The 12,433-nt window shown below is 38.4% G+C and overlaps 1 protein-coding gene across 1 annotated transcript in view; it reads right to left on the bottom strand.

Moving 5' to 3' along the window:
* Positions 1–12,433, bottom strand: part of LOC113466966 (voltage-dependent T-type calcium channel subunit alpha-1I-like) — a 50,194-nt gene that overhangs the window by 29,061 nt on the left and 8,700 nt on the right. The window contains exons 4-6 of the mRNA XM_026822826.1: positions 4,005–4,126; positions 3,463–3,576; positions 3,200–3,371 (exon numbers count right to left, since the gene is read on the bottom strand). Coding sequence (XP_026678627.1) covers positions 3,200–3,371; positions 3,463–3,576; positions 4,005–4,126 — 408 coding nt within the window. The remainder of the gene's footprint in view (positions 1–3,199; positions 3,372–3,462; positions 3,577–4,004; positions 4,127–12,433) is intronic.

Below are 12,433 nucleotides of genomic sequence, written 5' to 3'. Positions count from 1 at the left end.
ATTCAATAGGATAAGGAAAGTCGTTGGATTTTCCCCCCCCCAGATTTTTTTTTTTTTTTTTTCACCGGGAAAATAGTGTCCGCTGCAGATTTTGCCTGGTTCAGGGTTTTTCGTCCACATACAGGGTGTTCAAACGATATTTGAAACTCTCTAGTGAATTTTCTAAAATTTAAGGACTTTTTTTATTTAAAGCTACAATAAAATAATTTATTTTTATTCATGGTAAAAAAGAGAGAGAAAAAACGCCAATTTTCAGGACCATCAAAAATCATAGTTTTTCGTCAGAGCAATTCTAATTGAATCCGATTTTAAATAATATTGGAATTCAGTAAAATCTCTTCAATAGTTGTGAGCAAATTACACTGAAATTTGTCGCGACGACCTATGAACTCAAAGCGAGAAAGTTTTAGATAACACTTCAGTCGTTAATTTAAGATCGGTTTTAGCGTTATCTATGTTAAGCTACGCCGAGCAAGGCCAATAAATAGATGAGTGACTTACACATTATATTGGTAATTTTGAGGAAACATTAAAAGGAAAAAAGGAAGAACGGGCTCTAGTCTTGATTTTAAATCATTACATGAAAGTATGTAGGTACATATATATTGTCTAGTAACAGGGAGCGCGAAGCCCGGCCCTATGCTCAACCCCGCGAAGACCCAGACTTTTGTTCTTGTTCAGGGGATTGTGATTTCCACTTGAGGGGAAGAAATTTGTTTGTCAGAGGAGGGGAGGAAGGAAGAGAGAGAGAAAGAGAAAGAAGGGATTGGAGGGAGAGACAGAGAGAGAATTCCCTAGAGGTTCTTTAGTTTGAAATCTCTCTTTCTTCTCTCCTGATCTACATTGTCCTTGTCTATTTTAAACTTTAAAGAAAGACAATGATAGAATCAAAGGGGGAGGGAGATAGATACCGAGAGAGAGAGAGAGAGAGAGAGAGAGAGAGACGTCTTGAAAGCAAGTTACGTACTTAGTTGAAAGTTTAACAATTTTGTCAGACTTTCAGATAGTGGCGAATACATGTCTTCAAGTATCATAATTTTAGATGATTTTTAAAATTCGCATTATTGCAAAATGACAACCTTGAAAAATCAAAACAGTAGGTACCAACCTAAATGGCTTTAAAAAAATCTTGAACTTTTTGTATGTGGTTTAAAATTGGGGGGTGGAATAACAGTTCTACCCGCAACCCACAATCAGACCGCCTGAGCATAGGGAGGTTCCTGGAACAAAACAGAACATGGACAACACAAAATTAGTCAAGTCAAGGTATGTAAGTCACATAATAAAAGTATGTGAATAACACTTTCCTCTTGGTAAATAGGTAGTTGTAATTAGGTAATAAGTATTACCTATAGAAAATCATCTAGAGATATTTTAATACCAATAAATAGTTCCTAGTTAGTTTGGAGGGTCCGGGGTGGATTCTGCTACACGCGTTCTAATAGACCTGCCAGACGGTCTGTCAAACCTAGGTCTGAGGCTTTTTCTGCTACACGCGTTCTAATAGACCTGCCAGACGGTCTGTCAAACCTAGGTCTGAGGCTTTTTCTGCTACACGCGTTCTAATATACCTGCCAGACGGTCTGTCAAACCTAGGTCTGAGGCTTTTTCTGCTACACACGCGTTCTAATAGACCTGCCAGACGGTCTGTCAAACCTAGGTCTGAGGCTTTTTCTGCTACACGCGTTCTAATAGACCTGTCAGACGGTCTGTCAAACCTAGGTCTGAGGCTTTTTCCGCCCCTCGGAACGGCTGGCTTTCTCCTATCCTGTCTTCCTTCTCTCTTCGCTTTCGGGATGATAAGACCTTACCAGTTACAGTTCCCTCTATCATTTTTTTTTTTTTTCATGTTCATGTTGTGTTCTTTAAGATATTTGTCTTTGGTTTTCTAGTTGGATCTATTTTTAATTGCAGTGACTATAGATATTGAAAAGTTTTAAAGTTATTCTCTTCCGAAATTTTCGCACTCAAATGTAGGATAGAGAATGACTCGGTGGCGCTCTCTCTCTCCCTCTCTCTCTCTCTCTCTCTCTCTCTCTCTCTCTCTCTCTCTCTCTCTCTCTCTCTCTCTCTCTTGTATTGACATTTTATTGTGGAGTGCCGCTGGGTTTTTTCTTCTAACCACAAATCAGTTAGAGGGCTGGGAGGGGAAATGGGTGTGTGTGTGTGTAGGGGGGTAAATTAAATGGAGGGGGTAATGTTATGAGGGTTGGAGGGGATATATTGTGTGTTGGAGGGGGGTGAATTAAATGGATGAAGGGGAAATATTGTGAGGATTGGAGGAGAAATGGTGTGTTGGGGAGTTGGTGGATAAATTTTATGTGTGTGTGTGGGGGGTGTTTTCTAGGAGAGTTGTTTTTTGTGCTTTTTATATTGTTCCAATGCTTATCACTTTGATAATAGGCTTTTAGACTGTTGAGAGTTAAAAGTTTTTCCATCTGGAATAAAATTGTTTCCACATTTTTTGGTCTTTTTTATATTATTTTTATTTAATTATTTTTCGAGTTGTAGTTGTAGCACGATTATTTCATAGTACCTACCTAGTTTATACCTATGTCATTTGAAGTACTGTTAAGTGAGCACTTTTTCAAGTTTTTTTTTTTTTTTTTGAAGAGGTTTGACAGAGGGAACTGTAACTGCTATGGTCTTATCGTCCCGAAATCGAAGAGAGAAGGAAGACAGGATAGGAGAAAGCCAGCCGTTCCGAGAACGAACATTATCGCATCAGGATAAAATCCGCCCCGGGCGGGAATCGAACCCGCGGCCTAGCGCTTACAAGGCAGACGCACTACCAACTAAGCTAACTAGGCTGGCTTTTTAAGGTTTGATAGAATGAACTGTAACGACGGAGGTCTCATCTACCCACAACAGGAGAGACCTAGCGTTTACAAGGCACCATTTGCCTTTTAAACTAACCACCAACAAGGCACCATTTGCCTTTGGCCTAGCGCTTACAAGGCAGACGCACTACCAACTAAGCTAACTAGGCTGGCTTAAAGAGGTTTGATAGACGGAACTGTAACAACGAAGGTCTCATGTACCCACTACAGAAGAGACCTAGCGTTTACAAGGCACCATTTGCCTTTTATTTTAAACTAACCACCAACAAGGCACCATTTGCCTTTTAAGCGCACTACGTTTTAAGCTAACAGCTTGAAAAAAAAAAAAAAATCGATAGATCCAGTCTAGAACCACTTACTTGGGATAGGTAACATTAGGGAGAGGTTTAAGGAAGCAGCGTTGCCGGAGTATGCCCTCCCAGAGTTGCACTCCAATGATGCCAAATATGAAAAACACGAAGAAGCAGAGGAGAAGAACATTGCCCAACATTGGCAGGGTATCCAACAGAAGCATAACCAGAATGCGCATACCTGAAACACAATTAGAGTGACTTATATTAGAGAAATAACCGAGTACAGTGTTGCCAAATATGAAGAAGACGAAGAAGCAGATGAGAAGAACATTGCCCAACATTGGCAGGGTGTCCAACAGAAGCATAACTGGGGAAGCAGAGGAGAAGAACATTGCCCAACATTGGCAGGGTATCCAGCAGAAGCATAACTAGAATGCGCATACCTGAAACACAATATTATAGTGACTTATATTAGAGAAATAATGTTGCCAAATACGAAGAAACAAAAAAAAATCCGCCCCGGACGAGAATCGAACCCAAAAACCTAGCGCTTACAAGGCAGACCCGCTAATCCCCAAGCTAACTAGGCTGGCGTATACGATGGGAATTTTGTTGGTTTTCTAATTACCTACTCCATTAGATTAGATAGCTACTTAATTACCCTCACGAGGCTGAGTGCATCCCATATTCCAAGCACAGAACCGAAAAAAATTTGCCCTCCGCCGGGACGCGAACCCGGGACCTCCGGTGTCCAATCATCGATACCCTCTCGGCCACGAAGCTATGCATTATTTCGCTCCCAATAATCTCTCCCTATGACCTAACCTATATGAATCGATATTATGAATTATGCATAATGCAAACATCATACCGCCATCACACATTGTAATAACTATAATTTTAATCCCTAAAAGCTGTCCTCCGCTCCGCCCTGCCACCTTCTCTTGGTGGTTATGAACTGCGGAACACGAGTTGAGGACCTTGACGATTTTCCTGAAGGGACAAACGGACATCAAACATTTTGCATAATAACTATAATTTTAATCCCTAAAAGCTGTCCTCCGCTCCGCCCTGCCACCTTCTCTTGGTGGTTATGAACTGCGGAACACGAGTTAAGGACCTTGACGATTTTCTAAGAGGGACAAACGGACATCAACCATTTTGCAAAAAAAAGGAAGATAAAACCTGCGAACATGCCTTGAGAAAGTTGCTCATTTGTGAAAGTTTGTTGTGTGCTAAATAGAGTACCTAACTTAGCCCTAAATTAAGGAGCGCAGTAGCGCCTGGCCAAGTCAAGAAAGTTTGACAGTAGGTACCTACATAATTACATGAGACATTTTGCTGATTTTCAATTGTACCTAATTACCTAGATGTTCTTTAATAGGTGTATTAGTGTGTGTCCTTAGGTAAGTATGCATTCCGTTACACCTAAATTATGAGAGGTACATTTAATTCTTTTAACATTTTGCTGATTTTCAATTGTACCTAATTACCTAGATGTTCTTTAATAGGTGTATTAGTGTGTGTCCTTAGGTAAGTATGCATTCCATTGCACCTAAATTATGAGAGGTACCTTTAATTCTTTTATATGAGATCAAGTACCTTTTTTACCTAAAAAGGTAAAGAGATGCAGGCAAAAACTAACCTTTTCTACCTCGGTACGCAACTCTCGTCAGTTTTTCTAACCCAGGACGTAAGCCGTCCACATTTCCGATGCCGGGTCGCAACTCATCACCCCCATTTTCAACAGACCACCACACGGTCTAATCGTCTGTCAGACCAAAGCGAGGTGCTAGAATGCTAGATAGTTTCACAGGCGAAAATAAATAGACGCCCCTAAAACCCCCTCGGATATCCAGTCCGGGAGAATTAATTGATAACTAGAATGCGCATACCTGAAACACAATATTATAGTGACTTATATTAGAGAAATAATGTTGCCAAATACGAAGAAACAAAAAAAAAATCCGCCCTGGACGAGAATCGAACCCAAAAACCTAGCGCTTACAAGGCAGACCCGCTACTCTCCAAGCTAACTATAGGCTGGCGGGTACGATGGGAATTTTGTTAATTAATCTACTCGTAATTACCCATTTATCATCAAACTTTTTACATTGTTACGTAATGCCGCCACTGGTTAATATTTTCATGAAAGTAGCTATTCAAAAGCCCTCAATGCAACCTAATATTTCATGAAAGTAGCTATTCAAAAGCCCTCAATGCAACCTAATATTTCATGAAAGTAGCTATTCAAAGGCCCTCAATGCAACCTAATATTTCATGAAAGTAGCTATTCAAAAGCCCTCAATACAACCTAATATTTCATGAAAGTGGCTATTCAAAAGCCCTCAATGCAACCTAATATTTCATGAAAGTAGCTATTCAAAAGCCCTCAATGCAACCTAATATTTCATGAAAGTAGCTATTCAAAGACCCTCAATGCAACAGTTGCTACTACATTAGATTAGGTAGCTACTTAATTACTCTCACGAGGCTGAGTGCATCCCATATTCCAAGCACAGAACCGAAAAAAAATTGCCCTCCGCCGGGACGCGAACCCGGGACCTCCGGCGTCCAATCATCGATACCCACTCCGCCACGAAGCTATGCATTATTTCGCTCCCGATAATCTCTCCCTATGACCTAACCTATATGAATCGATATTATGAATTATGCATAATGCAAACATCATACGCATACCGCCATCACACATTGTAATATCTATAATTTTAATCCCTAAAAGCTGTCCTTCGCTCCGCCCTGCCACCTTCTCTTGGTGGTTATGAACTGCGGGACACGAGTTGAGGACCTTGACGATTTTCTAAAAGGGACAAACGGACATCAAACATTTTGCAAAAAAAAGGAAGATAAAACCTGCGAACATGCCTTGAGAAAGTTGCTCATTTGTGAAAGTTTGTTGTGTGCTAAATAGAGTACCTAACTTAGCCCTAAATAAAGGAGCGCAGTAGCGCCTGGCCAAGTCAAGAAAGTTTGACAGTATAGGTACCTACACAATTACATGAGACATTTTGCTGATTTTCAATTGTACCTAATTACCTAGATGTTCTTTAATAGGTGTATTAGTATGTGTCCTTAGGTAAGTATGCATTCCATTACACCTAAATTGTGAGAGGTACCTACCTACCTACCTTTAATTTTTTTTTTTATATTACATATTGTGGCCTATATTACATATTTTCACCTTGACCATCCGGTATATTGTCACATGTAGTAATGTTGTCCTGTTTATCCTGTATTTTGTGCTCTATATTACATATTGTGGCCTATATTACATATTTTCACCTTGACCATCCGGTATATTGTCACATGTAGTAATGTTGTCCTGTTTATCCTGTATTTTGTGCTCTATATTACATATTGTGGCCTATATTACATATTTTCACCTTGACCATCCGGTATATTGTCACATGTAGTAATGTTGTCCTGTTTATCCTGTATTTTGTGCTCTATATTACATATTGTGGCCTATATTACATATTTTCACCTTGACCATCCGGTATATTGTCACATGTAGTAATGTTGTCCTGTTTATCCTGTATTTTGTGCTCTATATTACATATTGTGGCCTATATTACATATTTTCACCTTGACCATCCGGTATATTGTCACATGTAGTAATGTTGTCCTGTTTATCCTGTATTTTGTGCTCTATATTACATATTGTGGCCTATATTACATATTTTCACCTTGACCATCCGGTATATTGTCACATGTAGTAATGTTGTCCTGTTTATCCTGTATTTTGTGCTCTATATTACATATTGTGGCCTATATTACATATTTTCACCTTGACCATCCGGTATATTGTCACATGTAGTAATGTTGTCCTGTTTATCCTGTATTTTGTGCTCTATATTACATATTGTGGCCTATATTACATATTTTCACCTTGACCATCCGGTATATTGTCACATGTAGTAATGTTGTCCTGTTTATCCTGTATTTTGTGCTCTATATTACATATTGTGGCCTATATTACATATTTTCACCTTGACCATCCGGTATATTGTCACATGTAGTAATGTTGTCCTGTTTATCCTGTATTTTGTGCTCTATATTACATATTGTGGCCTATATTACATATTTTCACCTTGACCATCCGGTATATTGTCACATGTAGTAATGTTGTCCTGTTTATCCTGTATTTTGTGCTCTATATTACATATTGTGGCCTATATTACATATTTTCACCTTGACCATCCGGTATATTGTCACATGTAGTAATGTTGTCCTGTTTATCCTGTATTTTGTGCTCTATATTACATATTGTGGCCTATATTACATATTTTCACCTTGACCATCCGGTATATTGTCACATGTAGTAATGTTGTCCTGTTTATCCTGTATTTTGTGCTCTATATTACATATTGTGGCCTATATTACATATTTTCACCTTGACCATCCGGTATATTGTCACATGTAGTAATGTTGTCCTGTTTATCCTGTATTTTGTGCTCTATATTACATATTGTGGCCTATATTACATATTTTCACCTTGACCATCCGGTATATTGTCACATGTAGTAATGTTGTCCTGTTTATCCTGTATTTTGTGCTCTATATTACATATTGTGGCCTATATTACATATTTTCACCTTGACCATCCGGTATATTGTCACATGTAGTAATGTTGTCCTGTTTATCCTGTATTTTGTGCTCTATATTACATATTGTGGCCTATATTACATATTTTCACCTTGACCATCCGGTATATTGTCACATGTAGTAATGTTGTCCTGTTTATCCTGTATTTTGTGCTCTATATTACATATTGTGGCCTATATTACATATTTTCACCTTGACCATCCGGTATATTGTCACATGTAGTAATGTTGTCCTGTTTATCCTGTATTTTGTGCTCTATATTACATATTGTGGCCTATATTACATATTTTCACCTTGACCATCCGGTATATTGTCACATGTAGTAATGTTGTCCTGTTTATCCTGTATTTTGTGCTCTATATTACATATTGTGGCCTATATTACATATTTTCACCTTGACCATCCGGTATATTGTCACATGTAGTAATGTTGTCCTGTTTATCCTGTATTTTGTGCTCTATATTACATATTGTGGCCTATATTACATATTTTCACCTTGACCATCCGGTATATTGTCACATGTAGTAATGTTGTCCTGTTTATCCTGTATTTTGTGCTCTATATTACATATTGTGGCCTATATTACATATTTTCACCTTGACCATCCGGTATATTGTCACATGTAGCAATGTTGTCCTGTTTATCCTGTATTTTGTGCTCTAAATTACATATTGTGCTCTATATTACATATGTATTGTGCACTATATTACATATTTTCCAGCGAAAATGTTTCATATTTGCACAACCTCGTGTATTGTTTTGTGCTTGTATTTATGTTTTTACCTCATTTTTTGCTCCCAATTTGCAATTTTCTCCCGCGTCCCTTCTCCAACCTTTGTCCTCCTCCCTCCCTTTCGTCCTCACTTTCTCCTCTTTCCTCCCTCTCCTCTTCCTCTCCTCCTCCCCAACCTTTATCCTTCTCCTCCCTCTCCCCTCTTTGTCCTCAATTTCTCCTCCGCCCATTCAATTTTTAATTGCCGTTCTATTGAAAAAGTTCAAAGAGTTGTGACGTCAGACTTAACCTAAAAATGCGCAGAAACGCTTGCGCAAAAACAAACGAAGCGGGAGTCATGAATTATGACGTCATCGCCTACATACTGCCACTTGTTCTGTGTTTTCATATAATTCTTATTAAAAAGTTCGCTCCGAGCTCTTAAAGTTCGTACAATATAGACTCGGTATGAACCAGTGGCGGCTCTGGGATAAATATCATACTAGGCCAGTAGACACTGTAGACAGTCCAGCTACTGGTCTCGTATAGTATAAAAAATTTAAATGCAGTTTCTTTGTATTATATCACAACTTTGGTGCTCACTGCAGCATTGTAGGATTTTTCCCAATATAATAATCCTAGTTTAAAGTCAATATTTAAGGGTATTTGAGTGAAATTTCGAGTGTATGGCCGCCATACACGCCTTATATGGACGCTACGCCACTGTATGTGAATAACAATAACACTTTCCTTTTGGTAATTATGTAGTTGTAATTAGGTAGTAAATATTACCTATAGAAAATCATCTAGAGATATTTAATACCAATAAATAGTTCCTAGTTAGTTTGGAGGGTCCGGGGTGGATCGATTTTGAAAATTTGGACCGATTGCAATACTTTCTCATTACCTTGTATAGGTTCCCTATACGTAAGGGTAATAGAAAGTAAAAATGTGGTTTGGGATTGGTTAATGGGCTATTTCTTTAGGAAGAGAAATTTCAGGTTGGCATCATCCCCGTTTAAAGTTTCCCAGTCAGACTAATGGTGGATTTCACCAACGACTTAATGAGAGATTTAACTAATGGGACAATTTTCGATTATAAAAAAAGGAGTTTTTCATGATCTAAACAGGAGTTTTTAAAAACTCCTCCTTTTTGGATCACTGAAAACTCTTTTTTGGATGATTAAAAATTCCTTTTTAGATTATTAAAACATAAAACATCCTTTTTGGATGATTAAAAATTCTCCCATTAGTTAAATCTCTCATTAAGTCGTTGGTGAAATCCACTATTTTAGTAGGTTTACTCCCTGATGTTTGAAGTCCCCGAGCCTGACTAAAACAATGACCCTACCTAAATGTAAAAAAAAAAATTAAAATCGGAACGGCTGGCTTTCTCCTATCCTGTCTTCCTTCTCTCTTCGCTTTCGGGATGATAAGACCTTACCAGTTACAGTTCCCTCTATCTTTTTTTTTTTTTCATGTTCATGTTGTGTTCTTTAAGATATTCGTCTTTGGTGTTCTAGGTGGATCTATTTTCAATTGCAGTGACTAGACATTGGAAAGTTTTAAAGTTATTCTCTTCCGAAATTTTCGCACTCAAATGTAGAACAGTAGGATAAAGGATAGAGAATGGGTGCGAGCACTAGGTATATACATAGAGCACATTGGGTAGAGGAACAATAGGGCTTACACTCTCTCACACTCATCCCAGCCTAATCTATAACTAGAATGCGCATACCTGAAACACAATATTATAGTGACTTATATTAGAGAAATAATGTTGCCAAATACGAAGAAACAAAAAAAAATCCGCCCCGGACGAGAATCGAACCCAAAAACCTAGCGCTTACAAGGCAGACCCGCTAATCCCCAAGCTAACTAGGCTGGCGTGTACGATGGGAATTTTGTTGGTTTTCTAATTACCTACTCCATTAGATTAGGTAGCTACTTAATTACCCTCACGAGGCTGAGTGCATCCCATATTCCAAGCACAGAACTGAAAAAAATTTGCCCTCCGCCGGGACGCGAACCCGGACCTCCGGCGTCCAATACCCATCCCAGAGTTGCACTCCAATGATGCCAAATATGAAAAACACGAAGAAGCAGAGGAGAAGAACATTGCCCAACATTGGCAGGGTATCCAGCAGAAGCATAACTAGAATGCGCATACTTGAATTTTTCCCAACTTTTTACATAGGAATCGACCATTTATTTATAATTTTTACCCATTTGCAACTGCTCCATTAGGTTAGGTTAGGTCTTTTTGGAAATATGTAAGACCTTTAGAAACAAGGAAAATATGTAATAAAAAAAAAACTATCGAAAACTATCGATAGTTTTTTGAAAACTATCGATAACTACCGATGGCGCCTACTATCGATAGTTCTCTTCCTCTACTAGGTCCCCATTTGAGTACAGACTTACAGAGGTTTTAAACTATCGATAGTTTTTTGAAAACTATCGATAACTACCGATGGCGCCTACTATCGATAGTTCTCTTCCTCTACTAGGTCCCCATTTGGGTACAGACTTACAGAGGTTTTCTTTTCTTGCTAATTCTTCTTCTCTTCCTTCTTCGTTGTCATCTTTTTGGTCTCCTTTTCATATTTCTCTATCCCCTCCTCCTTCTCTTCTTCATCTTGTTTCTTCTTCGTCTTCATCTTCTTTTCCTTTTTCTTCCCTCATTTCCACCATCGCACGTCTTCATCTTGTTCTTCTTCGCCTCCTTCTCTTTCTTCTTCTTTTCTTTCATCTCCACCATCTTGTTCTCTTCTACTTTACCTTTTTTTTTCCTTTCTCACCTTTTCTCTTAGTTTCTTTTCGAAGGTCATCTGAGATATTCCACCATCGCACGTCTTCATCTTGTTCTTCTTCGCCTCCTTCTCTTTCTTCTTCTTTTCTTTCATCTCCACCATCTTGTTCTCTTCCTACTTTTTCTTTTTCCCTTTCCCACCTTTTCTCTTAGTTTCTTTTCAAAGGTCATCGGAGATTTTCTCACCCTATCTATCTTCAGCTGGATTTTCACTACAATGCATTCTTCTGGTTTTGTTTCAGGGCGTTGGAGTATTCCATGGTCATGGACAATATGAACTTTACTGCCATCCGAACCATCAGGGTACTGAGACCTCTTCGGGCAATCAATAGGATACCAAGTAAGTCTTTGACTTTGTTTCAAGTTCTTGGACGTTCTTTTATACTTACTAATTACACAGTTTCTGTAAAATAAACGTATCTTTTATCCATATCCGCTACATAAGTTTAAAAATACCCTCCTAAAGCCAGCCAATCACTATCAGGTAAACCTGACGACAGGTACATCTGATCAGGTCTACCTGATATTGTGTGTGCCCATCAGGTATCAGGTAGACCTGACAGACGGATTTTTTAGAGCATAGTATAGTAGAGCATTAGAACTCCCTATTTCTACATCATCACTCATTCTCCATTTTGGCTCGACCTCAGACTGACGTCAGAATACTTTTCCGGTCACATCATTTGGACAAAACAACTTTTTTCAATTGTAAAAAGCATTCAAGAATCTGGTGACAAAGATACAAAAAGAGAGATATGGGACGAATAAGAAGTGGATGAGGGAAGAAAAAGAGGGAAATAAGGGACGGATAAGAGGGAAATAAGAGAAGAAGAAGAAGGAGATGAGGGAGAGAAAACTTTATCCCCTCCTTTTTACCCGGTTTCCCATCTCTCCCTTTTTTATCTCGAAAAAACTTTCAGACAAACTGTAGGGGGGAATCTACAAGTATGAAAAGTATATCTTAGAGGAGAAGTCATTTTGTACAAAAGAGAATGTGGGTACATACAAGACAAATTGATCGTGCAAAAAAGTATACAAGGTTACAAAAGAAAAATAGTATACATGAGGGAAAAATAATGTGCTTACAAAAGAGCCAAAAGAGGAGATGCATCTCAAAAAAAAAAAAAAAAAAAAAAAAAAAAAAACAGAA

This window comes from Diaphorina citri, unplaced genomic scaffold, assembly GCF_000475195.1.
Source record: "Diaphorina citri unplaced genomic scaffold, Diaci psyllid genome assembly version 1.1 scaffold371, whole genome shotgun sequence".
Taxonomy (NCBI): domain Eukaryota; kingdom Metazoa; phylum Arthropoda; class Insecta; order Hemiptera; family Psyllidae; genus Diaphorina; species Diaphorina citri.
The sequence above is the reverse complement of the archived record's forward strand: the minus strand, read 5'-3'. Positions and strand labels throughout refer to the sequence as shown.